The sequence below is a fragment of the Denticeps clupeoides genome, chromosome 14, assembly GCF_900700375.1.
Source record: "Denticeps clupeoides chromosome 14, fDenClu1.1, whole genome shotgun sequence".
Classification (NCBI taxonomy): Eukaryota; Metazoa; Chordata; class Actinopteri; order Clupeiformes; family Denticipitidae; genus Denticeps; species Denticeps clupeoides.
Genome location: NC_041720.1, coordinates 750,855 through 778,131, shown reverse-complemented (window position 1 = coordinate 778,131; position 27,277 = coordinate 750,855). Strand labels below are relative to the sequence as shown.

Genomic DNA, 27,277 nt, shown 5'->3' with positions numbered 1-27,277 from the left:
TTTCATTTTCATTACATGTTACCGAGAATTCCAGACAACGCGATTCAAATCATCGCACCTGGCAACATAACAAGCGTACCGCCTACGTGCCTCAATTTACGTACCATGACGCACGAGTATTGCGAATTGTGATTGGCTCCTCCCGGAACCGTCCAATCAGCATGCGGCTTCTTGGACCCCCCCCCTTTTTTTACCCACCTGGTTCTTTGCTGATGTGGTGTTAGCGTTACGACCGAAAGAACGACGGAAAAAACGGATTGATTTGTATTTTTTTTTTTACTTGGGTTTTTTTTTTTGCAGACATGCCGTACTATCAAACGTGGGAAGAGTTCGCCAGAGCGGCAGAGAAACTTTATTTGACGGATCCAATGAAGGTAAAAACAGAAATAAAACCAGCAGCCGCCCAGCGAGCTGGTTCACTAACGCGCGTTTATTAGTCGTTTATTGGCGCCCGTTCCAAACATTAAAAATGTTTTATTTCAGGTGCGGGTGGTCCTGAAGTACCGACACTGCGACGGGAACCTCTGCATGAAAGTAACGGACGACGCCGTGGTGAGAACCTGACCCGCAGCGTTTTTACTGTTCCGTCCTGGTCCGATCTTCACGTGTCTTCTTCTGTTCCAGTGCCTGCAGTACAAGACCGACCAGGCCCAGGACGTGAAGAAGATCGACAAGCTTCACGGGAAGCTGATGAGGCTCATGGTGTCCAAGGAGTCCCACAGCGGCGCGATGGAAACGGACTGATGCTTTCGGCTTTTTTCGTGTTACGGACCGGAGCCGCCGGTCTGCAGACCCAGACTGGTTCTGTGAGGAGGACGGAGGTGGAAGCCCACCAGGCGTTGGGAGGGTGGATGAATATGTCGGTACAAGCAGGTGGACTGGACCTTCGCTGTATACGTCCGCCGCGACCTCGGCGCTCCTGCCGACGTGTGGTTAGGGTTCATCTGCGACCGTGTTGCTTTTCATTATTTGTCATGTGTTTGTTTCTCCACCCACACTTATATGAATTAAACTGGCTCTTGGTGACCTGTAGGGTTAACCCTGGAAAAAGAGTAGGATGTGTGTGTTCTTTATACTCATTAAACGGTGGCTGATAACCCGCACAGACTCGCTCGCCGTCATATATCGAAAACTGGCAGCTTTTCGTGGTGATAAATGGCTGTTTTTTCCATTTTGGCTGAATCGCTGGTCGCTTTCCACAGGAGGTGTTTTAATTGTAAAGTCCGGAGTTGATCAAAACTACTGGTGCGTTTTATCATGTTATAGTTTTACTGGCTGGCCTGGTCGTTTTAAAATTTGTATTTCGATGTCACCTCCGGGCCTCCGTACGTTGGACCTGTATGCGTTTTTTTTTTTTTTTTTTTTTTATAAAGGATAAAAATATCGTTCGAAAAATTATATTTCGAGGTCGCCTCCGTACGTTGGACTTGTACTCGTTTTAAGAGATTAAAAATGTATTTTTAAAATTATATTTCGATGGCCGTTTCTTGTTGAGGCGGGACGAGATGTAGACGCGCGGTCAGCTACTCGGTGTCGAATCTGCACCAAACTCATTCAAAAAGGGTTTTTATTATCATGGTTCCAGTTCATTATGCAAAGCGGGCACAACTTTTTAAAAATATTTCAGGCCTCCCCGATGTTATTTATTTAATACGCTTTTTTTTGTTGATTTCAAATGTGATTTGTAATATTGTATTCGTTCTTTTTCACATCCACTCCACAATTACATTTTGTTTTGGTGAGAAAAACACATTTATAGTTTTAATTTAGAAGGATTAAAATTAATTTAGGAAATTAATTTCATAGGGTCCTATTTATCTGATATCAGAACTGTATTTTTCCCCCACGTTCTCTGGATGAATTGAGTCGTTTTGTCACCTCCGGGTCTCCGTACGTTCGACCTGTTCGTTTGTTTTTTTAAACGTATTTTTTATTAGCGCCACGCCCCTCCCCGGGTTAATGTAAAACCACACTTCCCAGAAGTCCCTGCGCTCCACACGTACTGCTGCCAACTTGCTCTGCGTCCAGCATCTTCTCGGCTCCTACCGACCTTTAACTGGACCAGCGGTGAGAGTTTATTCCTTTATTCTTGTGGGGCTTTTCGCCGCAGTGATGCGACACGCCGCGGCTGCTTGTCAATTGCTCGTCGCCGTGTTTTAGTTTAGTTTTAGCTGCAAGTTAAAACTTGGCGTTTCCGTGCGGTGCAGTGTGGTGACGCAACGCGGGATTCTTATCAGCTGCAGCCGGGACTGCATGTAGGTGACAGGGCGCGACTTTCATCACCACAGAATATACTTACAGCCTTTATTATACATTTACAGCATTTCCAGAGCTCCTTACAATCAGTAGTGACAGGGACAGTAAGTGGGGTTCGAACCTGGGTCTTCTGGTTCATAGACGAGTGTGTTACCCACTAGGCTACTACCAGCCTACAATCAGTAGTTACAGGGACAGTCCCCCCCTGGAGACACTCAGGGTTAAGTGTCTTGCTCAGGGGACACGATGGTAGTAAGTGGGGTTCGAACCTGGGTCTTCTGGTTCATAGGCGAGTGTGTTACCCACTAGGCTACTACCACCCTACAATCAGTAGTTACAGGGACAGTCCCCCCTGGAGACACTCAGGGTTAAGTGTCTTGCTCAGGGGACACGATGGTAGTAAGTGGGGTTCGAACCTGGGTCTTCTGGTTCATAGGCGAGTGTGTTACCCACTAGGCTACTACCACCCTACAATCAGTAGTTACAGGGACAGTCCCCCCCCTGGAGACACTCAGGGTTAAGTGTCTTGCTCAGGGACACGATGGTAGTAAGTGGGGTTTGAACCTGGGTCTTCTGGTTCATAGACGAGTGTGTTACCCGCTAGGCTACTACCACCCTACAATCAGTAGTTACAGGGACAGTCCCCCCCTGGAGACACTCAGGGTTAAGTGTCTTGCTCAGGGACACGATGGTAGTAAGTGGGGTTCGAACCTGGGTCTTCTGGTTCATAGACGAGTGTGTTACCCACTAGGCTACTACCAGCCTACAATCAGTAGTTACAGGGACAGTCCCCCCCTGGAGACACTCAGGGTTAAGTGTCTTGCTCAGGGACACGATGGTAGTAAGTGGGGTTTGAACCTGGGTCTTCTGGTTCATAGACGAGTGTGTTACCCACTAGGTTAGTAAAACCAGCAGTGTAGTGAGCAGGATCTGGCGCTGAAAGAGAAAAGCTTTGTCATGCGTTTCAGCCTTTGTCAAATCTATTCTTTACCTAATCCTGCCGGGCGTGTTGGCCGCCGGTCTGGAGTGGCCTGTTCGCTTGCTGTGTGGCTGCAGGTTTGAAGGCTCCTCGCCGTGCTTCTGTCCGGTGCCATGCTCCTCGAGGTCCTGCTGGCGCTCGTCCTGGGCGCCGTGGTCCTGCTGGTGCTGAGGAGAAGCAAGGCCGCGGTCCTGAAGACAGAAGATGGCTGGTGGGGCGCCGGCTCTCCTCCAGCGGGAGCGGAGGACGAGAGCATCCGGCCCTTTCAAGTAGAAACCTCCCGGGAGGAAATCGAGGTCTCGGAGAGCTCCCCACAAATCCTTATACGCCGCGTTTCAACACGCGCCGCTTGATCGTTCCGAATATTTACCTGCCCGTTTTAGGATTTGCAGCGGAGAATTGACCAGACACGGCCTGTTCCTTCTCTGGAGGACAGTCAGTTCAACTACGGCTTCAACTCCACTTACCTCCAGAAGGTCGCGGCCTACTGGAGGAACGAGTTCGACTGGAGCAAGCAAGTGGACAAGCTGAACCAATATCCCCACTTCAAAACCAAAATCGAAGGTGAGATCCTCACGAGACGCCCCTAAAGGTGCAACACGGGGGGGCACGGCAAACCAGGAGTGGAGCCCTGCACCCCTCTTATTAACCGGACTGGGCGGGCACCCTTTCATGTTCGTCCCGGCAAATAAAACGCGCGGTCATGCTGCGAACTCGCCACGCTCGGTGGTTTCATTATCATGGTTATGCAAGCGGACACAACTTTTTAAAAATATTTCAGGACTCCCCGGTGTCATTTTTATATTTATATGGTTCATTTGTCATATTGTATTCGTTATTTTTCACCACAATTACACAGTGTTTAGGTGAGAAAAACACGTTTATATCGACTAGCCGAGACGACCAGCACCTTTAAGAAGTAGTTGAAAACCCACTTATTCAAAAAATATTTCAGACAAATCTAACACTTACACACACACACACACTCACAAAATAAATGTAAAACATTTCTTTTCTTCGTCTGGCACTTAACAATATCCGAGCGTGTTCTTTTTCTGACACGTTCGGCCTTATCAGGGAGGGCTCTTAGTTTTCTTACCTCAAAATCTATAGAAACCGAACGAGAATTGCTGGTGTCCTCCTCTTGTAAGTCGCTTTGGATAAAAGCGTCTGCAAAGTAAAGTAAAGTAAAGTTTATAGTGGAAAACATGGAATTCAGAAGAATTGAAATGGAAAAATAGGGTCCTGTTAATCCGGTATCAGAACTGCCATTTTTTTCCCACGTTCCCTGCATGAATTGAGCCGTTTTGATATATCGTTACAGGGATCGATGTCCACTATGTTCACGTAAAGCCCAAGAACCTTCCGGAGGGCAGGACTGCTGTGCCGCTAATTATGGTGCACGGCTGGCCCGGATCTTTTTACGAGTTCTACGGAATTCTGCCCCTTCTCACCGAGCCCGCTAATGCGGACGACGTCGCCTTCGAGGTCATTTGCCCCTCCATTCCAGGCTACGGCTTTTCCGAGGCCCCGCGTAAGAAAGGTGCGTGGACACGGCTAGGCGTGCCGCAGGCGCGTGCCGCGGGCGTCGCCATCGCTAACATGCGCCTGTGTTCCGGCCGGCCAGGTTTCAACTCGGTCTGCGCCGCTCGAGTCTTCCTCAAGCTGATGAGGAGGCTGGGCTTCGGCCGCTTCTACGCTCAAGGAGGCGACTGGGGCTGGCAGATCACCACCAACATGGCGCAGCTGGACCCCACGTAAGCTCACGGCAGGCCCAGTTCTGGAGCGTGAAAATGAGATATTTCTCCCTCGGTTTGCCACTAGCAGAGCGATCAAATTCATGCGTTCTCGTGTTTTGACTACAGCAGCGTAAAGTACTGCTCCAGTACTGCTCGCCTGGTCCCTCCATCTCTGAATGTAAAAGGAAGACGCTCATCTAGACTCTTCTCCGTCTTGGCCCCTCGGTGGTGGAATGAACTTCCAGCTCAGTCACTGAGCACCTTCACACGGCAGCTCAAGACCTTCCTCTTTAGAGAAGATTTAGATGAACTTGTAACCTTCTTCTTGTCTGACTTCTGTATAGAAACTAGAACAGAGTGAATAAAAAGATTGTATTCATAGTTGGGGGTCCTAGTGAACCAGAACTGATCACTTCATCCATGGTGACATGGAAGCACGTTGTAAGTCGCTCTGGATACGGCCGTCTGGTAAATGCCGTAAATGTGAATGTAGACGTGTATTAGTGTCGTACACATTAGATTTCGTGTTGAGGATGTGAGTGGAACGTCTGCGTAAAGATTGTCCGTTTGGATCAGGCCACGAGTCTGTGGCGGCCAGTCACTGCCCCTTCATTGCTGCCGAGTGGCGTAGGATCACCGTCAGCGAGGTAGAACATTGTCCTCGGTTGACTTGGTTCTCGTCCTTTGCTACAGGGCGGTAAAAGGTCTGCACATCAACTTCGCCCCCGTGGAAAACGTCGGCCCGCTCCTCATCCTGTCCATCCTACTGGGCCGCCGGTTCCCCGGCCTGTTCGGCTTCACAGAGCTCGACGTGAAGAGACTGTACCCCCGCGTGGAGAAGATGCTGGTGGAGCCGTTAAAGGAGACGGGGTACTTTCACATCCAGGCCACCAAACCAGACACAGCAGGTGACTGACGCACCGCGTTCCTTCCAGACGGTCCTGGTCAAAGTCTCACTTTTATCACGTCTGGTTCAGGGCGCGGACTCAACGACTCCCCCGTTGGCCTGGCCGCCTACATATTGGAGAAGTTTTCTACCTGGACAGACCATGAGTTCAGGAACCTTGAGGACGGAGGGCTGGAGAGGTGAACCGGACAAGATGTTATTAACGTTGACCAGCCAGTGGATTTTTTTTTCTTGACTTTTCTTGTTTTTCTCCTAGAAAATTTTCCCTGGAGGACCTTCTGACCAACGTGATGATCTACTGGACAACTGGCTCCATCACTTCTTCAATGAGATTCTACAAGGAGAATTTTGCCAAAGGCTTCTACCCACCTCACGCCAGGTACGATAGTCAGATGTTCAGGGTGGCTGGTAGTAGCTCAGATGCCCGTCTATAAACCAGAAGACCACAAAGTCCCAGGTTCTATGAAAATTTCAACATCATCTCCACAGGATCCCCGTGACCGTGCCCACTGGCGTGGCCGCCTTCCCCAACGAGCTGATGCACACGCCCAAGCTGTGGGCCAAGCAGAAGAACCACAAGCTGAAGACCTACACCACCATGGCCCGCGGAGGACACTTCGCCGCCATGGAGGAGCCGGGGCTCATGGCGCAGGACATCCAGAAGTTCATCAAGGTCGTGGAGGGGAAGAAGTAGGCCGGGACCAGATGCAGGTCCGCTCGCGCTCCTCATTATCCTCGCCAGCCCACGAACAAGGAATGCGCGGCCAGATGGATGGCCGCGAGCCGCAGAAAAGATTGCGAATATATATTATCCGTACGTTTAATCCATAAATTACTTTCTTGCAGTAGTTTGGCGGCGATTGTAGAGCAACAGCTGCGACGCGGCCGCTTTTTACATTTCGCCGCGTTTCATTCACACGAATATTTGAATCTAATTCGTCTGTCTGATTGTCTGATTCACGCTTTTTTCCTTCTGATTTAATAAAAGAACTCCAGTCGGCTCTTGCTTGTCGGTCTTGTCTGTTTTTTTTTTTTTTGGCACCGTGGTAACAGCTGCGGTAAAAGCCTGGTCACAGTGACAAGGCTTCGCAAGCTCGCCTCCACAGGTCAGAGGTCAAGGTAGTACCCTTTCCCAGGCGCGGCCGGGGACACCAGCGGGTTCCCCTGAGGCTGCTCCCTTGGCAGCGCTACGCCCGTGGGAGGCGAGGGGGCCGTGACGGCGCAGATAACGGGACGCTTGAAGATGTCCGCATTACCTCACCAGATAAGGGCAAGGCGAGGGAAGAGGATGCGGGCCTCCGGGCGGAGATGGGCGGAGACAGCCTCCTCGCGCAGCTCTTCAGAGGGGCTCGTACGGCACCGCCACAGAGCTGCCGAGCGTTCTTAATGGACGAAAGCGCGCAGGAGGACACCGTGCCCAGCCCGGCCAAGATGGGCGCCGCGAGGGAGGCGAGGCTGCTCGGCAAGAGACGCGGCCCGTCGGCACGGAAACAGGCCAAGAAGTGGGTGAGTTGGACCTGCGGAGGCTCTCAAGACGCGGAAATGCTGCCGAATGCCGCTCCCGTAGTGTGAACCGCGTCTTTCTGCTCAGACGGACCCGGACGCGGGGGCGAAGAGCCACACGTCCCCCGAGAACGCGGCGAGGGAGAGGAGCCGCGTGAGGAACCTGCGCGAGGCCTTCCACAGGCTGCAGGCGGCCCTGCCCTCCGTGCCCCCCGACACCAAGCTGTCCAAGCTGGACGTGCTCGTCCTGGCCGCCAACTACATCGCCCACCTGACCGAGGTCCTGGACCAGGGCGCCGCCCTGAACGAGTACCCCAGCAGAGCCGGGGGCTTCCTGCACCCAGTCAAGGTAGGGCCCCAGATCCTCATAGCATGAGCGCTGGATCAGACCGAGCGCGCTGACCGTCCTGTAATGTCCCCCTTCAAAGAAGTGGCCAATGCGCTCCCTGCTGTACTGCGGAAGCGTGGGGGAGCTGCTGACGGGCGTCCCGGCCAACCAGGACGATTCCGCCACGTCCACACCGGTGGCCGGCGTGGACTCTCTTCCTGCACTTTAAACCTTCTATATGCAATGTTCATGAAATTGAAATATTTAGGGGGTTCCTGCTGATTCACAGCTGATGCATCAGGAAAATTAAATCTTCATTCATAGTCATTGCAAACAAGGTTCTTTTTTTTTTTTTTTAATAAAATTTGGAAAATAAAATATTCTCTCTTGCTCTTAAGGAAAAGAATAAAAATAAAAGCCACTTTTTTTTTTATTTGACTTTGCAGCAAATGTGTTTATTGCACCCTAAAATATGAATATCTAGTTGTGTAAGATAAAGGAGAGACGTTATCAGCGGCCTGCTCTGAATGGGAGTAAATGGACGGTCTGATTAACACGAGGGGAGGAATGTTGTGGGAACTCCTGGCAACGGCGAGTCCAGCTGAGCGCCTCGGAGTTTCAACCTCGTGAATGTTCCGCTGCTCGTGCTTTTAAAATTAGGGGGGAAAGTGGAAGCCTAAGCCAGTTTATCACATGGTGTATTCCAAGGACGTTCAGAAAGTCCCCACAGGGAATAAATGCATATTTGAGAACAAGCACGCAGAAGGAAGGTTATTCTCTTCGTAATTGGACGAAAGACCAGATTTCATCTTTTTTTTTTTTTTAAATGTTTTTTTTATTTGCTTGTCTCCCCCTTTGCACAACTTGGGCTCAAGTCCATCGGCAAAAAGGTGCAGCGGTCAAGGCTAACCCCATAAATCTGTCTGGTCCGTGGATAATCCTCTTTTCCCGCATATTAATGGGTAAATTGGACTGGCCAACCCGCGCTACTAAGACAGGGGTCACGGGGCGGGAGGTCAAGCGGCAACCACGTGAGAATTGCACAGCGTGCCACTGCATTAGCACCAGCCGGACGAAGGCCAGTGGTCAGCCTCTCAGCGGCAGCGTAATTAAACCGGCCCGGCGGGATTTATGCTGCACCCTGGCCACACTCCCCGCCTTGGCCTGACCGGAGCGCGGGAGGAAGGCACAACTCACGGAGAGCGAAGGAGTCTGCGGCTCGTGGGAGACGGACGCGCTGCGGCGTCCAAGACTGCACTTTCCTTCCAAATAAGCATCGGCTTTCATCCTCCCGCCGCTGTTTACCCCGGCTTCCTGTACAGCCTGTTCGCACCGAGGCCTCCGGCCCACGTGAGTGACGTCTCGCAGGACGGACCTGGGGACGTTCTCCGGTCTGGGACACTCTGATGCAACATCAGTCTTTATTAATATGGAGCTTTCTACAGAGCGCCGAACGTATAGAACGATGCTCAGAAAAAATCATACTATTAAAAACCAGATCCCATAAAACACATTGGACAGCAGGTTTTTATTCTTCAAAATACTACAAACACTTGATTCCATTACTGTTACATATAGAATTTCATCTGGTGGCACAGAGTGGATCTTCATACAACAAGAAGAATTATTACGTCTTAAAAAAAAAAAAAAAAAAAAACTCATCGCTATTTAGACGAACAGCGGTGCCTCTTCGTGTGCTTTACCAAGTTCGCGTTGAACTCCAGAGACCAGCGAAGAGGCGGTGAATGAAGGCACGGCCAAAGCAGTAAGCTGGTCAGACTTCACTGCTTGTGGAATTTGGAATGGACACGAGAGGGAAATGGAAAATTATTTCAAAAATAAATATCAGCGCAACGTAATATTTATTTCCGTCGCGACGACTTGGGTGAAGAGATGGTTGGACAAGCCTTTTATAGTGTGACTACTTCCTCGAAGTCCTGTTTCGATTAGAGAAATAACCAATGGGGTGTGGGCGTGTCCTGCAAACACTTCAACCGACCTGACCGGTCAGCAACAAAAGATCAATTTAGCTAGATGGTTTAACCAAAGAATAGGTCAAGTGGGGGGGACGTCAACTGTAGGGCCTGTCAAAGCCCATTGAGACGTACTGTATGTGATTTTGGGCTACACAAGAAATAAATGAATAGTCCTCAGGCTGATCTCGCTGACCTTTGAACTGCTTCTATTTCAAGGGTCCTACTCGAGTCGTCGTATTCAAGTAACTTCAGGCACAAGACATCAAACGAAACCAAATATAAATGCAAGTCCAGCATTCAATATACACCAGTAATAAAAAATATACACATCTTCTCTGCTCTGCATATTTGGACACAGTGTACAGGGTTGTTTTTTTTTTTTGTTTCTTTAGGACTGAGAACCATCGCTTTTTAAGGCCAACCTCGGAGAACCGAGACACGCGTTCTGTTTCGTACCAGACTTGGAGAAGGTCTGAGGAGGTCCAGTTCATAGGCTGGGAATTAAAATACACGCTCATTTAGAGAAGATTGATAGGATCTGTGCTTCCATAAATCATCAGTGTTCCTGTAAACACGTTCATCTTCAAGCGGCCTGCTGCTATACTTAGTGTTGAGAGAATAGTCTCGCTTCTGGCCAAGTCTGTTCAAAAATGCCCCAATCCTCCCAGAACAGTATAAAAAAAAAAAAAAAAAAAAAGTCATAAAAATACTAAATCAGTTTACAAGATCTTTTAAAAAATGTACAGAAAATCGGTCACAACACGTCTGAAAGTAGAACCTTTAAAATCTCCTCATGGACTCAACATTCCATCCAGCATCACAATAAAAGGCAGGTCAAGACTTTATGGCTTAAGAGAGGTCCGGTTCTTCATGCTGAACCTTGATGAGATGATGGAGAATGTTCCTCACAAAAAGACAACCAACCCGAACAGAAAATAGTTCACAATTACCACACGCAACACGGAGAACACACAAAAACAACACAGCACCGGGCTGCCATGCCAACCCCACGAGAACGTCAACTACATGCCACGTCCAGGACAGCCATGGAGATGGAAAGGAGGGCTAGGACCAGTTTCCACGCGACGATGACAGAGCGACGCAGAAGGAGGAGTGATGACGACTGCACGGCTGGCGTCTGTGCAGCAGGTATTGAACCCTTATTATTATTATCATCATCATCATTATTCCCGCATCGAGGCATAAGACCTGATCTGAGAACAGCTAAGACATGAATATTAAAGGGGAGACGTGGAAATGCGAGAAGGACTCGGGACGAACGCTTGATGAACGATGACGGGTAGAATGACACGTTACTTATGGTCCTGTCGAACCCATTTGGCACGTTGCCGTTCCTGAAAGGCTAAAGCGCTTCTGATTGGCTCAATTTGTGTCCTGAAAGCTCAGTCCTCAGCCCCATTCAGACCTCAGCAGTCAGAGGTGAGAGAACGTTGGTCCAAGGTTGTTGCAATAAAAAAAAAAAAAAAAAAAAAAAAAACAGACTAGAAATGTAATAAAATAAGAACATGGACACTTTGGACACATGGACACTTTAAGATTTCAGGTTTTCAGATGAAGATGGTCGCTTCCATGGTTCTTTTTTTCTTCTCACATGAGTCTAGCTCTTTCCGAACCTGCTTAAACGAACCAAATGAATGCACCAACCAGGCATAACACTGATGAACTGGTGAAAGTGGGACCTGGCTGTGGGAGCGCAGGAAGACATGGGACGGCTGCTCTCGTGGGATGTTTCCAGTCTGCAGCGTTCAGGACCTTCCAAAGGTGTTCCAAGGGGCCTGAGAAGGTCGTGGGCAGCCACTTCACGGAGACCGGTGGCAGTACAGGCTGACTCTGCAAAAATGGTTTAAATTCTCCAGATCTAGCAACTCTGACCCATTCAGGGGTCTAGTGGAGGCCACGCCAAGATGGGTCAGAGGGGACCTCCTGGATTTAGGCAGGTGACAGGTGAATGGATTCTATGTTCTAGTGAACCATGCCTGTTCCGTTCTCTTTTATCTTCTGCCGCACACCAGGCAGTGCAGATGCTCGAACCTGCAAACACGACGTTCCACAGTTGTGGAATAAAATGATATTTGAAGAAACTATTAAATGACTCGGGGACTGGAAAACACGTAGACACCTCGACAAGAAGCTAAACAGAGACCGTGGCCTCATCTTCACCCTCGTCCACCGCTCTACTTCCACAAGCCTGGTGGTGGGGATACGAGGTCACAAGGCCGTCTCCTGTACCATGTGGGTCAAAGGACACGAGATGGTCTCTTCATCCGCCCCTGCCGAGGTCTCCCCTTCGCCCAGTTTTTCCTCTTCTTTGGGGTGAGCTACACCGTTGTTCTCCTTCTGCGCCATCTGGTAGGGCTGTCTGTCTATCATCTTCGACTGCAGGTGGAAGAAAGAATAAAAAAAAAAAAAAAAAGAAAATTTTATTATTTTTTATACATAGTTTTTCCACTCATTTGCACACATTCACCCCACCTGTTACACATATTTTATGTTAAAGACGTAAAAGTGTAATGTTTGCAATATTTGCATATTGGTTTTCATTGTATAATTTCAATATTTGCAATATTGTGGTCTGTAGCAGTCGCAAAAAAGCATTTCACTGCATACCATACTGTGCATGACTGTGTATGTGACAAATAAAATTTGAATTTGAATTACTGCAGGTTCGTCACCTTGTCCTCCAGTGGCATAATGCAGCAGAGCTTCTCCCTGAATCGTTCTGGCAGGAAGAACAGCAGGTTCCCCAGCAGTGGGTACACGGTGCCTGGGGTCAACTCCTTCTCTTTCATGGGACCTGGGATGTTTGAGCGTCAATTACCCACAATGCAGCAATACAGCACTTATTTGATACAGATGATTAAAATGCGATGTCCTACCAGTGAGGAGGCTCACCACCAGCCCCACCAGCACCACGGTGGTGGAGTTATGAGCGCTGTACCACATGTAGGACAGGGAGTACAGGGCCTGCAGTCCACTGGGCCTGACAAGCACACGACAAAGTTAATAATCCACTTACACATTTTACATGCTGGTGACATTATATGGTAAAAATTCTGATCGATCATTCTACATTTCACTGTATATATATTTTTTTTTTACATTTGAACTATTAGTATGTTAATAATGAGTTTGGACTGACCTGGGCTTCAGAGTGACAGGGCCCATGGTTGTCATGGCGACAGCAGTCACATTGGGCACAGTGACATTCAGCGGCGGCAGAGGGGCGCTGGCCGACACGCGACCGACGAAGCTGCCGATGCCCACCCAGAAAGCCATGAGCAGGCCGGCCACCAGGCCCGTCACGGCGCCCTGCGGGGACGCTAATTAATTCGGAAATTCGTTTCTTGGTGTCAGGGTCTGGCCAGAGCTGCACTTACGATGGAGTTAGCCCAGGGGAAGAACATTCCCAGACAGAACAGGCCAAGGAGCGGACCACCCACCATCCCGAAAATACTGAGCGCCGCCTGAAGCAGGAAGTGGAGCGAGTGGGAGAAGACAGGCAACAGTTCACCATCGAGAACATCCTGCCGAATGCATTCCAGAGCATGTCCAGCGAGGAGACCTCACCTGCAGCACGGAGCCCATCAGGGAGGCGATGTAGGCCATGGCCAGGCACACCAGGCCGTAACCCAGCGCTGGTGGAGGAATCGGGCCGGTCGGTCAGGCGGACTGAACTGTGTTTTTCAAGGTGGCGGAGGGGTGAAGTGCAGCACTCACCGAGGGCTTTGGAGATCAGCGTGGCCCGGGACTCCTTCATCTGGGGGAAGTGGGGCTTGATCAGGTCCTCCATCGTTACGGTCGCCAAGGAATTGAACGCAGATGAGATCGTGCTGCAGAGAGCGAGCAAATGTGCATGGAGCACGGATCCTAGAGCTGTAATCTGGCCTAAAAACTACTGGGTGGTAGTGGCCTAGCGGGTAACACACTCAACTATGTACCAGAAGACCCAGGTTCAAACCCCACTTACTACCATCGTGTCCCTGAGCAGGACACTTAACCCTGAGTGTCTCCAGGGGGGGACTGTCCCTGTAAGTCGCTGTAGATAAGGGCGTATGGTAAATGCCCTAAATGTAAAAAGTTAGGCCCGACCCGACAAGTCCAGCTTTTTAAAAGCTGAGGGAAAAAGCGGGAAAAGGAAACGTGCGGCTTTAAAGTGAAGTGATTGTCACACGTGATACACAGCAGCACAGCACACGGTGCACACAGTGAAATTTGTCCTCTGCATTTAACCCATCACCCTGAGTGAGCAGTGGGCGGCCATGACAGGCGCCCGGGGAGCAGTGTGTGGGGACGGTGCTTTGCTCAGTGACACCTCAGTGGCACCCTGGCGGATCGGGATTCGAACCGGCAACCTTCTGATTACAGGGCCGCTTCCTTAACCGCTAGGCCACCACTGCCCCATCGCCAGGGTAACCGCATCCATTTCACCTCCTCAGCATTTTCGCATCTCTCTCACGGTAATTAAAGAGCATCACCTGACGACGGTGGCCGATTTATTTCACAAAACCAATTAGCATTCAGTAAAACAAATTGTGAACATGCGAAACAGATATACAAGCAGAAAGGACAGGTACTACAGACCAGACCGCTCGTTTACCGACTCGTTTAACAGCTCTATCGCCCGCTACGGTCTCACCTCAGAGCCCCGCTGAACAGACAGGCTACAAACAGTCCTGGAAGGCCGGGGAGCTGTCCCAGCACGTCCATGACGAAGTACAGCACCATCTAGAGGAGAGAAATAAAAAAAAAAAAAAAAAAAAAAGACCACGTAGGAGGGACATTATTCAATAAAGATTTTAATTTCAGCCAAATGAAGTGGAAGTTCATTTCCCACTTACTACCATCGTGTCCCTGAGCAGGACACTTAACCCTAAGTTGCTCCAGGGGGGACTGTCCCTGTAAATTCTGACTAAGTCGCTCTGGATAAGGGCATCTGGTAAATGCTCTAAATGTAAAATGAAGTGGAACAATATGTAAAAAATTGACCACTACAGTACTCACTAAACTACAGTATGTCACTAAAGTGAGACATTTCTGTTAATATTTTATTATCTCTTTCCTTGGCTGAAGATGCAACACTTTTATAGAATGTAACGTAGTTGGTGTCCAGCTTGTATAACGGTGTAAATTTACTAAAATAACGCAACACACAGACGTTAATGTCTAAACCGCTGGCAACATGGCACCCTGGAGACGTGGCTTGAGGCCAAGGGCCATTTCCACCAACTGATGTAGGGGTGCTAGTAGTGTCCCTGAGCAAGACACTTAACCCTGAGTGTCTCCAGGGGGAGACTGTCCCTGTAATGACTGATTGTAAGTCGCTCTGGATAAGGGTGTCTGGTAAATGCTGTAATATTTTTGTTCCCCCTCCATCTTTCATTTAATATGTCTGAATTATTATAATGTGCTCCCGAAGACAAACCTGGTCATTGGTCTTCACATAGCCCTTATCGAGAGGACTCTCCTCCCCGTATCGAGCATACATGACCAGTCCCATCAAGCAGCCCAGCGTCAGCACGATCTGCTGGCATGGAAACACTGCATAGCACGACCTTGGAATAAAAATGGAAAGAAGAAAGAGCCACAACGTCACCTGAGCTGAACCATAGCCGCAGCACGGGCGGGAACCGCCTTCCCCGGTCACACTCACATGACGGCCTCCTTCTCGGTGCGGGAACTGAGGTACCGCTGCACCTGGGCCTGGTTCACCCCATACAGGGCCAGCATGAGGAAGACGCCCCCCACCCCCAGGGTCCAGAAGGTGTGCCGCTCCAGGGGGTCGGGGTTCAGGCTGTGGGAGAATCAGACGAGCGGCGCTTTATAAACTACAGAGCGGTAGAGCAATTACTGGCCGGTTTACATTTACCAGACGCCCTTATCCAGAGCGACTTACAGTCAGTAGTTACAGGGACAGTCCCCCCCTGGAGACACTCAGGGTTAAGTGTCTTGCTCAGGGACATGATGGTAGTAAGTGGGGTTTGAACCTGGGTCTTCGGGTTCATAGGCGAGTCTCCAGGGTGCCATATTGCCAGCGGCTTAGACATTAACGTCTGTGTGTTAAGTTGTTTTAGTAAATTTACGCCGCTGTACAAGCTGGACACCGACTACGTTACATTCTATAAAAGGGCGACATGGGCAGCTGACATCATGGCTGCTTCGGAGATTCTCTGACTGGCTGGAGCGGCACGAAGTAGCTCTCGTTCATGCCAGAGGGGGCGTTCGCCCAGGGACCGAACAGGCCAGGAGGTGTCTGAACAGCCATGTTGTTCACGTTCTGCTGCACAAATCGTGCAAGAAGACCCCTCTGGGGGGCGTTCACTCGGAGACGGCGTAAAACGGGGTTCCCGCGTATCCGTGTGGACTGGCGAAAACGCGGACGTGTCAGCCCGCCTTCCAACCTGACCTTTAACCCCAAACGCGTCCTGCACACCACAATGGCGGTGAACACGCTCCTCTCTACGCCGCACATCTCTAACCAAAAGACGAGGCTGGAGAACAACGACGCGTTTAACTAGACGCCGAAGAAGGCGAGCGGGGAGTTACAGCGCCACCTACAGGTGTGGAGGGGGGTTAAAGCAGCGTGTGTGGACGGCAACATTTCAGGTAAAGCTTCCATGCAGGTTTTTTTTTACAAACCAAGAACCAAATTCTCTTCATTTTATTTACGGCTGCCGTTTCCAGACCTAAAACGAGTCTGCATGAATTCATGAGATCACTCACATACTTAGAATCGCAATAAATGCAATTCTAATTCTGAAACCTCTACTTGCTGTACAATCATAGGGAACCATAAGAAATAATCAGCGTTATTGTCACCCCTTTACCTGCCTAGGCCTTCACAGCGGTCATATCCGCAGTTTCCCGTGCGTTCTGAGAAAGAAATCTAATCAGTGTTCTTGAACCCGCCCCACGTGACTTTGGCACAATAAACCTCCAGATGAGGGACCGGTTTACTGCGTCTGGGTGCTGAGGACTCACTCCAAGCCCGCGATGCGACTCCCATTGCGAGCCTTCCTCCACACCTCAGCGATGCCCCCCTCCTGGTGCGCGCCCACCACGATCACCGCCAGCTGCCCTGCGAACATGACGATGGTCTGGAACACGTCCGTCCAGATCACGGCCTTCAGGCCTCCCTGCCGCCACACGGAGCGTGGGAAGGTCAGAGGTCATCCGCGTCAAGCCTTCATTTAAAAGAACAAAGTAAATAAGTCTCACCAGCGTCGTGTACAAAGTGCAAACGAGCCCCATGGCCAGCACTGCCCCCCAGAGGTCAAATCCAGTCACTGCAAAAATATGAGCAAAAACCCACACACAATTAGTCCAATAATTGCATAAATTGATGCAAGGAAGCACAGAACAGACATCTGCTCAGGCTCATACCTGCATTTAGAGCCAGGGCCGGAGCATACAGCACCACTCCCATATAAATGACCTGCCAGAGGCAGAAGGATCCAGACAGCACAGTATAAATAAATACATTTATGTGGTCTTAAAGTCACAGTCAAGACACATAACACACCTTTACGCCGCTAAAATCACAGAAACAAATGGGAGGGAATAAATGCCTCTCACCATTTGGAATATGAAAGTCACAGTTCCACAAATCCGGACCGTCTTGTTAAAGCGGAGCTCGAGGTACTGTGTGGGGAGAGCAAACACACACACACACACACAGAGCCATCAGAGCGCATTCGTCATTCCTCACCGTGTCCCAGTTCCTACAATTAAAAAAACTCTGAGGAGACCTCCTCTGCATTGCAAAAAGTAAAAAAAAAAAAAAAAAGGTATCTGCATAAATGGACAATCAAACAGCAACCTTGTTTGCAAATTAGCCACTCCCCTTGGCCACTCCCCTCCCACTCCCAGGCGGTACCTGGTAGGCACTGGTGAGGCGGAGCCTGTAGAAGACCGGGATGAAGACATGGGCAGGGATGAGGAGGCCCAGGAAGTAGGAGCACCCCAGGAACCAGTACTGGGTGCCGTGGGTGTAGATCTCGGAGGGCGCGCCCAGGATGGCCACGGCCGACTGGAAGGTGGCCAGCAGCGAGAGCGAGACGGGCAGGCAGCTCATGCTGCGGTCGGCCAGCAGGAACTCCTGCGTGGTCCGCTGGCGGCCGCCCGAGAAGGCGTAAAACAGGCCGATGCCGGAGGAGGCCACCAGCAGGAGGGCGAAGATCACGTAGTCCACGGTGGAGAAGTGCATCTGGACGACGTCTCCCATGTTCCTCCTTGCGGTAGGGGCGCAGCCCAAGTGGATCAGGACAGCGTCTGTGGATTCCAAACCATAGGTTTCCTTCTACTGTTCCTTGTTGGTGACTCTTGAAGGCGTCTGCAGGAATGGACGGGACTAGAAAGAGAATCAGGACGCTAGATTAGAACGATCGACTGCAAGCCGAGTGTGCAAGTGCTGCATCACAGATCACTTTCATGTTCATCATGGTCCTCTTGGAAGTTAGCATGTGCCAGCGAAATACTGCCCCCTAGATCTTCTACATTTCTCCTTTAACTTAACTTCAACTGTGACTTCAATCCGACCAACACTGTAGAACCGCTTTCTGTTTAAAGCTACCTTTGCTACCGCAGTAGTTATCAAATCCTCGGACTCCAGAGACGTTCCCAGGTCCTGATAAAAGCCCCTAATCAATTGAGTGATAGCGTGGAGGGTGATCTAGGTCAGCATAACCACCCCAACAACACCCAAGGAACATCTAAGGAACATCCACGGAAACAGTCGAGGTTGGAGATTTCATAACGCATCTTAATTCACCTCCAACATATTACAAAAAAATGCTAATCTAGCAAACGTAGGCTCAGAAAAGGAAGACCCGGTTGCTCCTACCTTTGGTCACGTCGGTGGACTGGAGAGAAAGCCTGTTGCTTCCACCGATGGGCGCTTATTAGTCAGGAGGCGGGAGTGACTTCCTCCAGGGAGCCAATCAGGAACAAGCGGGGAGGGGACACGTGGTGTTCTATTTTCAAGGCTGGACAATTGCAGTGATGCAAGCCACCTTTGTCCTAAATGCACCAAACAGAAGAGCGGTGAGCGCGCTTCCAAACAGGGACGCCGCGGGTCCGAGGACACGCCGAGAGCGGCCGAGGGGAGGGGGCGTGTCTTGTGACGCCAATTATGCGTGCTCGTGCCTGCCTCGTGTCCGCTCTAGTCAGTACGTACGAAGGATCCACATTACAGGAACTTCAGATAGATAAATGTAATAAACCACTGGCCACTCTTATCTGTACATGGAAGAGCAACAACAACAGCACGGATGAAAGTCCCAAGATGAACCAGGAGCTCCAACGCCGTTCCAAAGTTCACGGTTAAAAAAAGTGACTCTGCAGAAATAAGAACCCGCGCGGCGCTGGCGGTCACGCTCGGCTCTAAACCGGTGAGCCATTACGTACGGGGTCAGGTGCTCCTCAGCCCGGGTCCTCTGCTTCATTACTCCACAAACATTCAAAGCAGCGCGGCCCGAAACCGACACCCCTCTGGAAGAGAAATGGCGAGAGATATTCCTGAGGGGGGTCAAAGGGATGTGGATTCCCACGCTTTGATCTCCTCCGCGTAAACGGGATTACGGGAGCCACTCGGGGTCATCGCAGGAAAACGACCAGATTAACGTCACCAGAAGGACCCTTCAGAGCTAACTTAACGTGAGCAGGCTTCACACAACGTCACCGGGAACGGTCCTGCTTGAAGGACAGGTCGGGGTGTTTTTAATCTCCAAGAGTCTGAAGATGTTTTGTCTTAAGAGCTGGTTGGTGCTATTTTGTAGAGATAAAGTGACCTTCAGTGACATACCAGCGCGTGTTGGTTTGCAATGGTGACAACAGAGTTTTATAAATCAGAAAAGCGAATTGTGGAAAACGGCTTTCTGCTTACGGACCACTGATTGTAAAGCACCATTCGCATTGGATGTGAAAAATCCCTGGCGGACTGTCCTTCTGATTCCCCTAAGTCGTGGTGATCAAGCCCGGCGTCATGGGCTCACTCCTGACCGGCCAATCTGAGTTTCCGTAATTCAGAAAGCACTAATAAAGGAGGAATTCTTCCCGGAAAGCCACGTCCCACGGTGAAGTTGATGAGCGGAAAGGAACGGTGTCGAGTCAGACCTGCTCCGCCCAGTAGACCAGCTGGAACCTGAAACGAGACACTGAGAAAACGGACTTGATGCCACTCAGCGTCACAGGAACTCTCAGCCCTGCAAAGTTCCCGCCGCGGCACACCGTTCAACCTAGCGCAAAGACAACGAACACGATCTTTCTGTAGCAGAAGAACCGAGCGAGGAACTGAAGCCAAGTTCTACCATATTTCATCATCATTAACATGTACAATTTTAAAAATCACAGAAACAGAAGGACTGGCCACCTCAGCTGCCATGTTCTTGTGCTTTTTATACACGTTTCATAACGTACTGTATAAGCCTGTATCGGAACAGTCCATCGATCAGGAAATTGATTCGTTTGAAACCGTCAGCAGATGACTGGTGTAACCACATCAGTCAATAACTCATTTTGAGACCAACGTCATGGCCTTGACGATCCACCACATGCAACTGGCATCACGATATCCTTTTTTCTTTTACAATCCAGCAGTAGAGGACCTGGATGTCCCACGGTTGCCAGGCAACAAGAGCCCTGTAGATGTTGATGGCTTCTAGTAGACAACGACTAAAAGGACAACGCTCTTGAAACGGCGCTAATTTTAAGAAATATTCGTTTTGGCAATGTCAGATTTTTTAATGTTGTGCAGCAAATGTATTTGTATTCATGAAGTGAGTACACAGTTCAGAGGCCTGCAAGTTCTAATCCTACTGATGAGACGGTGTGCAGTCTGGTGTGCATCATTCAATCTGTCAAGAAACCAAAAAAAAAAGACCCCCAACCTAATTTCACACAATAAATAGTCATTGCTTTCCCAGAACTATGATCAAACGCAGGGTCAACACTTGTTCCATATGATGGGATGGATGCTGCATAAATCTGGTGAAATACTGCCCCCTATCAAATTTACCAGGAGGGCACATCTGACACGTTGCGCCTTCAAGATGGGACATTAATCAGCACCAAACCACACGTTAAATATTTTAATTAGGAAAAGACGAAGACTTAATGCTCCCACACACGAGTCCACGTACAAACTACTGCAGGCTGAGAAGGACGGTATAGGGTGGTAGTAGCCTAGTGGGTACCACACTCGCCTATGAACCAGAAGACCCGGGTTCAAACCCCACTTACTACCATCGTGTCCCTGAGCAGGACACTTAACCCTGAGTGTCCCCAGGTGGGGACTGTCCCTGTAACTACTGACTGTAAGTCGCTCTGGATAAGGGCGCCTGGTAAATGCTGGAAATATAAATGAGAAGGAACCTCAGCCAGTAATCGTACGAATTAACACAATCACAGAAATGCACGCTGATGAAACACCGACCGATTATTTTACGCGGTAAAAATGTAACCTGTAGGCCCCGAGGATGGCCTCTCAGTTACCATGGTAACGGGAGGTGGGCGGCGTCGCCGAGGTCCGTGACGTCACACGCGCTGGTCGTTTTAACTCCACGCCGGAAACGCGCTGTTTTTTTGTTTTTTTTTTACGAGCGCCCGCCGCCGAGTAATCGCCAGAAAGAATGATCGAGTAACCGCGGCCGTCTCGGGTGGCCCGTAAGGAGCTCTCGGCGACGGGACCGACCGCGACGCGGAAGAAGCCTCACCTGAGCGCCTGGCGGACTGCGGCTACGCGGCGAGGTCACGGCGGGGTCGCGCAGCGGAGGACCGCCCCTTCTCCTTGACAGCGAGCACGCGCGGCGGCGCTTCCGGCGCGGCGGATGCGCGTCACCGAGATATGGACGCGTGAACATTAGTTTTAATATCCGAAGGCAGGTGGATTGGCGGGAATCGTTGAAAATCATTTAGAGTGACGAGTTGTCATGAGATGTGTCACAGTGAAATGAAGTGATTGTCATTGTGAAACACAGCAGCACAGCACACGGTGCACAGTGAAATGTGTCCTCTGTGCTTAACCATCACCCTTGGTGAGCAGCATGCGGGGACGGTGGCAAATGTGGTTTCGAACCGGCAACCTTATGATTACGGGGCCACTTCCTTGGTGACAGTGGGCACATGACAGGAGCCCTGAGCAGTGTGTGGGGACGGTACCTTAATCAAGGGGACCTCGGTGGCACCGTGGCAGCTCCGGATTTAAAAACCCACAACCTTCTGATCATGGGGGCAAGTGAACATGAACTAATAGATAATAATTAACTAGTCAATTACCAAATATTAAAAACCAGCCAGGACGTATCAGGTTATAACTTGACTGCACAATGAAGTCATGAAGACACGCACAACTTTTCCAGCCACTGTGGCTGCATGTCTGAAACCCGGGTAAACGGCATCCGGTGTAAATGTGCGGATCACCGGAACGTTTGTTTCGCTGCGGCGACACCTGATGGGAGACGACAACGCCAAACGATTCAATCATATAAAAACACATGCAAAATAGCACTTTATTACAGACAGGACAGTTCACAGTCCGAGACGTTGGACACGCAGAGGGTTCAAATGAGGACAAGGCTCAGGCAACAGTCGCACGGAACCAAAAATGGCATTTTTAACCGAGTGACACGTCTGGACTCGGTGACAGGCGTGACCGAGGTGGAAATCAGCGCCGTTTTTTTTGACTGTTTCTGCACAGGGTGGAAATGTTCTATTGGAGAAGTCCAACACCGAGCGGTCCCCTCAGTTGAGCTGCCGGATGACTCTGTTGATGTCCTCTGCTCGAGGGCCAGGGCTTCCAATGTCCTTCAAGAGCCCAACCTTGTCCCTGGCAGCGTGGCGGGCCACCGAAAGATGGAACGGCCAGAGGAACAGGTTGGCCTCCCTGAAGTTCTTCCCTACAGAGTAGATTTCGTGGATCAGGTCCTCCAGACAGATGATCCCATATTTACCTGGAGAGCAACAAGAGGAGGTCGTATTTAACAACGGACCCCGCCACCCCACACGAACGAAGGCGTCCACGCGGCAGAGCGGAATTACCCATGTGCTGCTCAATGACCGTGTTGTCCGTCAGCGGGATCTTCCTCTTATCCACCTTCCCCTGCCCCCTCTTCAGGATCAGCTCACGCACAGACTTCAGGTTTGGAAACCTGTCACCCAAACACACAAAAATTAATGAAAATGCTCTGACGGCAGCAAGGAAGTCAAAGTACGGCGACGTTCCACCGACCCCCACGCCACGTATGGCTCAACGATCTGCAGCATCCTCAGGGAGGTCGGCCCGATTTTGACGAAAGTGCCGCTGAAGATCTTGCGCAGCCGAAACATCTGGATGACCTTCATCACTTTGGGACTGACACCTTTGATCCTGAAGAGGGAGGCAAAGAAGAAATAGCCATGAGGGGCCCACATACAAACACTGAGCTGTATATACATGCAGCGCTTTCCATCTTTCGAACAGTAACTGATCATCTAAAACACATCGATACTGCATTTTTCAGGACTTTTCAACGACTAAGGGAAATTTTCATGTTCTCTGAAATCTCTGTGCAAATGTGAAAAAAAAAGATTAACACAAATATACCACAAAATTGTTGAACTAAAATCTATACTATAGACCTGCATTAGTTTTAAAATGTAGAAAAACGCTCAGTATTACGGGAACTACGTACTAAGCTACTATAGACCTGCGCTAGTTTTAAATATAGAAAAACGCTCAGTATTACGGGAACTACGTACTAAGCTACTATAGACCTGCGCTAGTTTTCAATATAGAAAAAACGCTCAGTATTACGGGAACTACGTACTAAGCTACTATAGACCTGCGCTAGTTTTCAATATAGAAAAACGCTCAGTATTACGGGAACTACGTACTAAGCTACTATAGACCTGCGTTAGTTTTAAAATGTAGAAAAACGCTCAGTATTACGGGAACTACGTACTAAGCTACTATAGACCTGCGCTAGTTTTCAATATAGAAAAACGCTCAGTATTACGGGAACTACGTACTAAGCTACTATAGACCTGCGCTAGTTTTCAATATAGAAAAACGCTCAGTATTACGGGAACTACGTACTAAGCTACTATAGACCTGCGCTAGTTTTCAATATAGAAAAACGCTCAGTATTACGGGAACTACGTACTAAGCTACTATAGACCTGCGTTAGTTTTAAAATGTAGAAAAACGCTCAGTATTACGGGAACTACGTACTAAGCTACTATAGACCTGCGCTAGTTTTCAATATAGAAAAACGCTCAGTATTACGGGAACTACATACTAAGATACTATAGACCTGCGCTAGTTTTAAATGTAGAAAAACGCTGAGTCTTACGGGAACTACGTACTTCATGTTAAACATTCATGTGTCAATCAGCTTTCAATGACTTTTCAATAAGTTTTTATATTTACTTCGAATTCCAGAACTTTTGTAGACCTGGGAAATTGTCTTTTCAAATTCCATTATTTTTCCAAGTTTTTCATGAGCGTAGGAACATTGAAAATTCTGCAAGAAACGACGAATCTTTGCCGTTGTTATTGGTGCTTCTCTCCCTCCACCTACTCTCTTATCCGGACGACGAACGCCAGGCTGTTCTTCGGCGGTGGCAGTGCGGGAGGGGGTCTCTGCCTGGTCCTCTGGAGACGGGTCTCGTCACGGTGACCGCGCCTGCTGTGCTTCAGAAACTCCTCCAGGCGCTTGAACTTGATGGGCCGTCCTTTCTGTACCTGGGTGGGGGTCAGACCACGGGAGAAGTTAAGCGGCGTGCGGCCGGACTCCAGACACCCAACCCCGCTCCTCTGCCCACCTTCCTCTTCTGCTGGAGGGCGAGCTTCGCCTGGGTGGCTTTGATGGCCTGGTACGCTTTCCTCTTCTTAAGGAGGTTCTCGGGAACCAACTTGATGACTTTCTCGGGCCTGAAAGAAACGCACAAGTTAGCACCGTGATATAAATAAACCTTTACGGCTGTGATGAAACGAGAACCTCGTATTAAGATTCGCTTTAGCGCTCGTTTTGTGACAAATTTCCGTCCGGTTGAAGAAATACCTTCGTTTATTCTATTTTACGACGATAACACAACAAATGGCGCCATGTAGCCCTTGTTCTGCCTCCGTAGGTTAGATTGATGTGAAAATCGTATTAAACGAGGCATGATTAAGAGCGGATTAAGTGTGATGGGTGTTAAGAAATCTCGAATACGTACTGTGGTTCTGCCATCGCGTCTGCGAAAGGAAACCGTCGCGGGGCGACGACGTCACTATTCCGCGGCGCGGCGCGATGACGTCACTCCCCAGCACCGCTGCGCCCCCATGACCTGTCACCGTGGGTGCAGAACGCCACAGGCCAAACTTCTAGACTTTTTAGGAATTCTGCGCTGTTCATTTCTCCATTTAACCCCAAAATTGGGCCGAAATACATACAGTACACACCTTCTCATTCAACGTGTTTTCTTTATCTTCATGACCATTTACGTTGGTAGATTCTCACTGAAGGCATCAAAACTATGAATGAACACATGTGGAGTTCTGTACTTAACAAAAAGTGGAGACCTGGTCTCCACAGTCACCAGACCTGAACCCAATCCAGATGGTTTGGGGTGAGCTGGACCAACAAGTGCTAAACACCTCTGGGAACTCCTTCAAGACTGTTGGAGAAGCATTTCAGGTGACGACCTCTTGAAGCTCATCGAGAGAATGCCAAGAGTGTGCAAAGCAGTAATCAGAGCAAAGAAACTAGAATATAAAACATGTTTTCACTTATTTCACCTTTTTTTGTTAAGTACAGAACTCCACATGAGTTCATTCATAGTTTTGATGCCTTCAGCTGGTAGTAAGTGGGATTTGAACCTGGGTCTTCTGGTTCATAGGCGAGTGTGTTACCCACTAGGCTCCTACCACCCTTGCATTTAACCCATCACCCTGAGCAGCCATGACAGGCGCCCGGGGAGCAGTGTGTGGGGACGGTGCTTTGCTCAGTGGCACCTTGGCAGATCGGGATTCGAACCGGCAACCTTCTGATTACGGGGCCGCTTCCTTAACTACTAGGCCATCGTACATCTGCCCCGTACATCTCAGTGTGACATTGCTGTGGCGGGGATGACTGTGGTGGAAATGGCATGACATCCACATAGAGGACATACCTTGAGACGCCAGGACATTCAACCCCAACAGTGCTAGTCACTGTGCCACCTTCCTCATACTCATAATCATATGAAGCTCCAATCCATTTTACAGGATTAGATCGACATAAGATAAGACGATCCTCTATTAGTCCCCCAAGTGGGACATTTACATCGTCACGACAGGAAGAGCAGCAAAAAAACAGCAGCACAGACACAGTCAACTGTATAAAATAAGAGTTCAGTGTACAAACAAGCAAATAAATAGTTCTAGAAAAGAAAAGAACTGTGAATGTAAAAAAGTATGTCAGTATATACATAATAAGACATATTTGTGAAATTCTATATATGTACAGAATGGGTAGATATATACAAAGTGGAAATGGTGTACTGGGTGTGTGTATTATTATTTTTTGGTTATGTATGTGTGTTCAGCGGTTGAATGAATCAGATTACTTTACTTTATTTAGCAGACGCTTTTATCCAAAGTGACTTACAAGAGGAAGACACCAGCAATTCTCGTTCGACTACTTAGGAATACTATGCTCAAAACTATATTTTATTTAAAATTAGGTCAATATGTATATTCAACGGAGCCTGAAATGAGCATGTAATATCTGCAGTGCATCACTTTTTTCGTCCACGCTGATTCCGATTTGCAAACGACTTCCAGATATTCTTTATGGGATGAAATAGTTGTGCATTGTTATGGATGGTAAGTGATTTTATGTATAGTGTCGGCGTTGTTTTGTAGTTGAGGAGCTGTTCTGGAGCGACGTGATGGACGTAGTGACGTGATGTAGTAGTGCAGTAGTGTCTGTGTTGTTTTGTAGTTGTGGCCAGCGGTGGCCTAACAGTTAAGGAAGCGGCCCCATAATCAGAAGGTCGCTGGTTCGAATCCCGATCTGTCAAGGTGCCACTGAGGTGCCACTGAGCAAAGCACCATACCCACACACTGCTCCCTGGGCGCCTGTCATGGTGCCCACTGCTCACTCAGGGTGATGGTTAAATGCAGAGGACAAATTTCACTGTGTGCACGGTGTGCTGTGCTGCTGTGTATCACATGTGACAATCACTTCACTTTACTTTATAGTTGAGGAGCTGTTCTGGAGCGTCGTGATGGACGTAGTGACGTGATGTAATAGTGTAGTAGTGTCTGTCTTGTTTTGTAGTTGAGGAGCTGTTCTGGAGTGACGTGATGTAGTAGTGTAGTAGTAGTGTTGGCGTTGTTGTGTAGTTTAGGAGCTGTTCTGGAGCGACATGATGGACGTAGTGACATGATGTAGTAGTGTTGTAGTAGTGTCGGCGTTGTTGTGTAGTTTAGGAGCTGTTCTGAAGCGACGTGATGGACGTAGTGACGTGATGTAGTAGTGTAGTAGTAGTGTCGGCGTTGTTGTGTAGTTTAGGAGCTGTTCTGGAGCGACGTGATGGACGCAGTGACATGATGTAGTAGTGTAGTAG

At 49.2% G+C, this 27,277-nt stretch overlaps 5 protein-coding genes across 8 annotated transcripts; 3 read left to right on the top strand and 2 right to left on the bottom strand.

The window, feature by feature from the left end:
- The first annotated feature begins 203 nt into the window (after window positions 1–203).
- LOC114763521 (signal recognition particle 9 kDa protein-like) lies at window positions 204–1,333 on the top strand. Its single transcript, XM_028953266.1, has 3 exons — window positions 204–374; window positions 484–552; window positions 625–1,333. Exons 1-3 carry the CDS (start codon window positions 303–305, stop codon window positions 742–744), a joined length of 261 nt encoding a protein of 86 aa, XP_028809099.1. The 5' UTR covers window positions 204–302; the 3' UTR covers window positions 745–1,333.
- A 628-nt stretch (window positions 1,334–1,961) lies between these two features.
- On the top strand, window positions 1,962–6,844 carry LOC114763519 (epoxide hydrolase 1-like). 3 transcript variants are annotated; one of them, XM_028953263.1, is made up of 9 exons: window positions 1,962–2,067; window positions 3,313–3,531; window positions 3,619–3,799; window positions 4,560–4,778; window positions 4,863–4,992; window positions 5,668–5,882; window positions 5,952–6,060; window positions 6,138–6,260; window positions 6,371–6,844. In XM_028953263.1, the coding sequence occupies exons 2-9, from the start codon at window positions 3,349–3,351 to the stop codon at window positions 6,573–6,575; spliced, it is 1,365 nt and encodes a 454-aa protein (XP_028809096.1). In that variant the 5' UTR covers window positions 1,962–2,067; window positions 3,313–3,348; the 3' UTR covers window positions 6,576–6,844. The 3 variants fall into 3 exon arrangements, with proteins under 3 accessions (XP_028809096.1, XP_028809095.1, XP_028809097.1); XM_028953262.1 differs by having other exon boundaries at window positions 1,982–2,067; window positions 3,269–3,531; XM_028953264.1 differs by having other exon boundaries at window positions 1,991–2,067; window positions 3,284–3,531.
- Window positions 6,587–8,002, top strand: LOC114763640 (transcription factor 24-like). The gene is made up of 4 exons (XM_028953410.1): window positions 6,587–6,695; window positions 7,146–7,387; window positions 7,473–7,733; window positions 7,813–8,002. The coding sequence occupies exons 1-4, from the start codon at window positions 6,587–6,589 to the stop codon at window positions 7,939–7,941; spliced, it is 741 nt and encodes a 246-aa protein (XP_028809243.1). The 3' UTR covers window positions 7,942–8,002.
- Window positions 8,003–9,375: 1,373 nt separating this feature from the next.
- On the bottom strand, window positions 9,376–21,494 carry LOC114763516 (sodium-dependent multivitamin transporter-like). 2 transcript variants are annotated; one of them, XM_028953260.1, is made up of 17 exons: window positions 21,418–21,494; window positions 18,549–18,724; window positions 17,583–18,056; window positions 17,282–17,347; window positions 17,090–17,141; window positions 16,925–16,992; window positions 16,688–16,842; window positions 15,360–15,500; window positions 15,132–15,261; window positions 14,346–14,434; window positions 13,427–13,539; window positions 13,277–13,344; window positions 13,087–13,173; window positions 12,849–13,018; window positions 12,586–12,689; window positions 12,382–12,503; window positions 9,376–12,085 (listed from the first exon to the last, which is right to left on the bottom strand). In XM_028953260.1, exons 3-17 carry the CDS (start codon window positions 17,928–17,930, stop codon window positions 11,918–11,920), a joined length of 1,881 nt encoding a protein of 626 aa, XP_028809093.1. In that variant the 5' UTR covers window positions 17,931–18,056; window positions 18,549–18,724; window positions 21,418–21,494; the 3' UTR covers window positions 9,376–11,917. The 2 variants fall into 2 exon arrangements, with proteins under 2 accessions (XP_028809093.1, XP_028809094.1); XM_028953261.1 differs by lacking the exon at window positions 21,418–21,494 and adding an exon at window positions 21,197–21,389 and having other exon boundaries at window positions 11,918–12,085.
- Window positions 21,495–22,183: 689 nt separating this feature from the next.
- Window positions 22,184–24,953, bottom strand: LOC114763520 (60S ribosomal protein L7-like 1). The gene is made up of 6 exons (XM_028953265.1): window positions 24,902–24,953; window positions 24,506–24,614; window positions 24,262–24,425; window positions 22,932–23,069; window positions 22,742–22,851; window positions 22,184–22,653 (listed from the first exon to the last, which is right to left on the bottom strand). The coding sequence occupies exons 1-6, from the start codon at window positions 24,913–24,915 to the stop codon at window positions 22,445–22,447; spliced, it is 744 nt and encodes a 247-aa protein (XP_028809098.1). The 5' UTR covers window positions 24,916–24,953; the 3' UTR covers window positions 22,184–22,444.
- Between the last annotated feature and the right edge of the window lie 2,324 nt (window positions 24,954–27,277).

Bases quoted from the DNA above. Each gene is read 5' to 3' on its own strand.
- LOC114763521 (XM_028953266.1), top strand. From the start codon at position 303: ATGCCGTACTATCAAACGTGGGAAGAGTTCGCCAGAGCGGCAGAGAAA. The intron at 375-483 runs GTAAAAACAGAA...GTTTTATTTCAG, and splicing joins ATTTGACGGATCCAATGAAG to GTGCGGGTGGTCCTGAAGTA. The intron at 553-624 runs GTGAGAACCTGA...CTTCTGTTCCAG, and splicing joins AAGTAACGGACGACGCCGTG to TGCCTGCAGTACAAGACCGA.
- LOC114763519 (XM_028953263.1), top strand. From the start codon at position 3,349: ATGCTCCTCGAGGTCCTGCTGGCGCTCGTCCTGGGCGCCGTGGTCCTG. The intron at 3,800-4,559 runs GTGAGATCCTCA...ATATCGTTACAG, and splicing joins CTTCAAAACCAAAATCGAAG to GGATCGATGTCCACTATGTT. The intron at 4,779-4,862 runs GTGCGTGGACAC...CCGGCCGGCCAG, and splicing joins CGAGGCCCCGCGTAAGAAAG to GTTTCAACTCGGTCTGCGCC.
- LOC114763640 (XM_028953410.1), top strand. From the start codon at position 6,587: ATGCAGGTCCGCTCGCGCTCCTCATTATCCTCGCCAGCCCACGAACAA. The intron at 6,696-7,145 runs GTACGTTTAATC...TTACCTCACCAG, and splicing joins ATTGCGAATATATATTATCC to ATAAGGGCAAGGCGAGGGAA. The intron at 7,734-7,812 runs GTAGGGCCCCAG...CCCCCTTCAAAG, and splicing joins GCTTCCTGCACCCAGTCAAG to AAGTGGCCAATGCGCTCCCT.
- LOC114763516 (XM_028953260.1), bottom strand. From the start codon at position 17,930: ATGGGAGACGTCGTCCAGATGCACTTCTCCACCGTGGACTACGTGATC. The intron at 16,993-17,089 runs GTATGAGCCTGA...ATATTTTTGCAG, and splicing joins GGCCCTGGCTCTAAATGCAG to TGACTGGATTTGACCTCTGG. The intron at 15,262-15,359 runs GTGAGTGTGACC...TTTTATTCCAAG, and splicing joins ACCGAGAAGGAGGCCGTCAT to GTCGTGCTATGCAGTGTTTC.
- LOC114763520 (XM_028953265.1), bottom strand. The intron at 24,426-24,505 runs GTGGGCAGAGGA...ACCCCCACCCAG, and splicing joins CCCTCCAGCAGAAGAGGAAG to GTACAGAAAGGACGGCCCAT. The intron at 22,852-22,931 runs GTCGGTGGAACG...TTTGGGTGACAG, and splicing joins GAGCCATACGTGGCGTGGGG to GTTTCCAAACCTGAAGTCTG.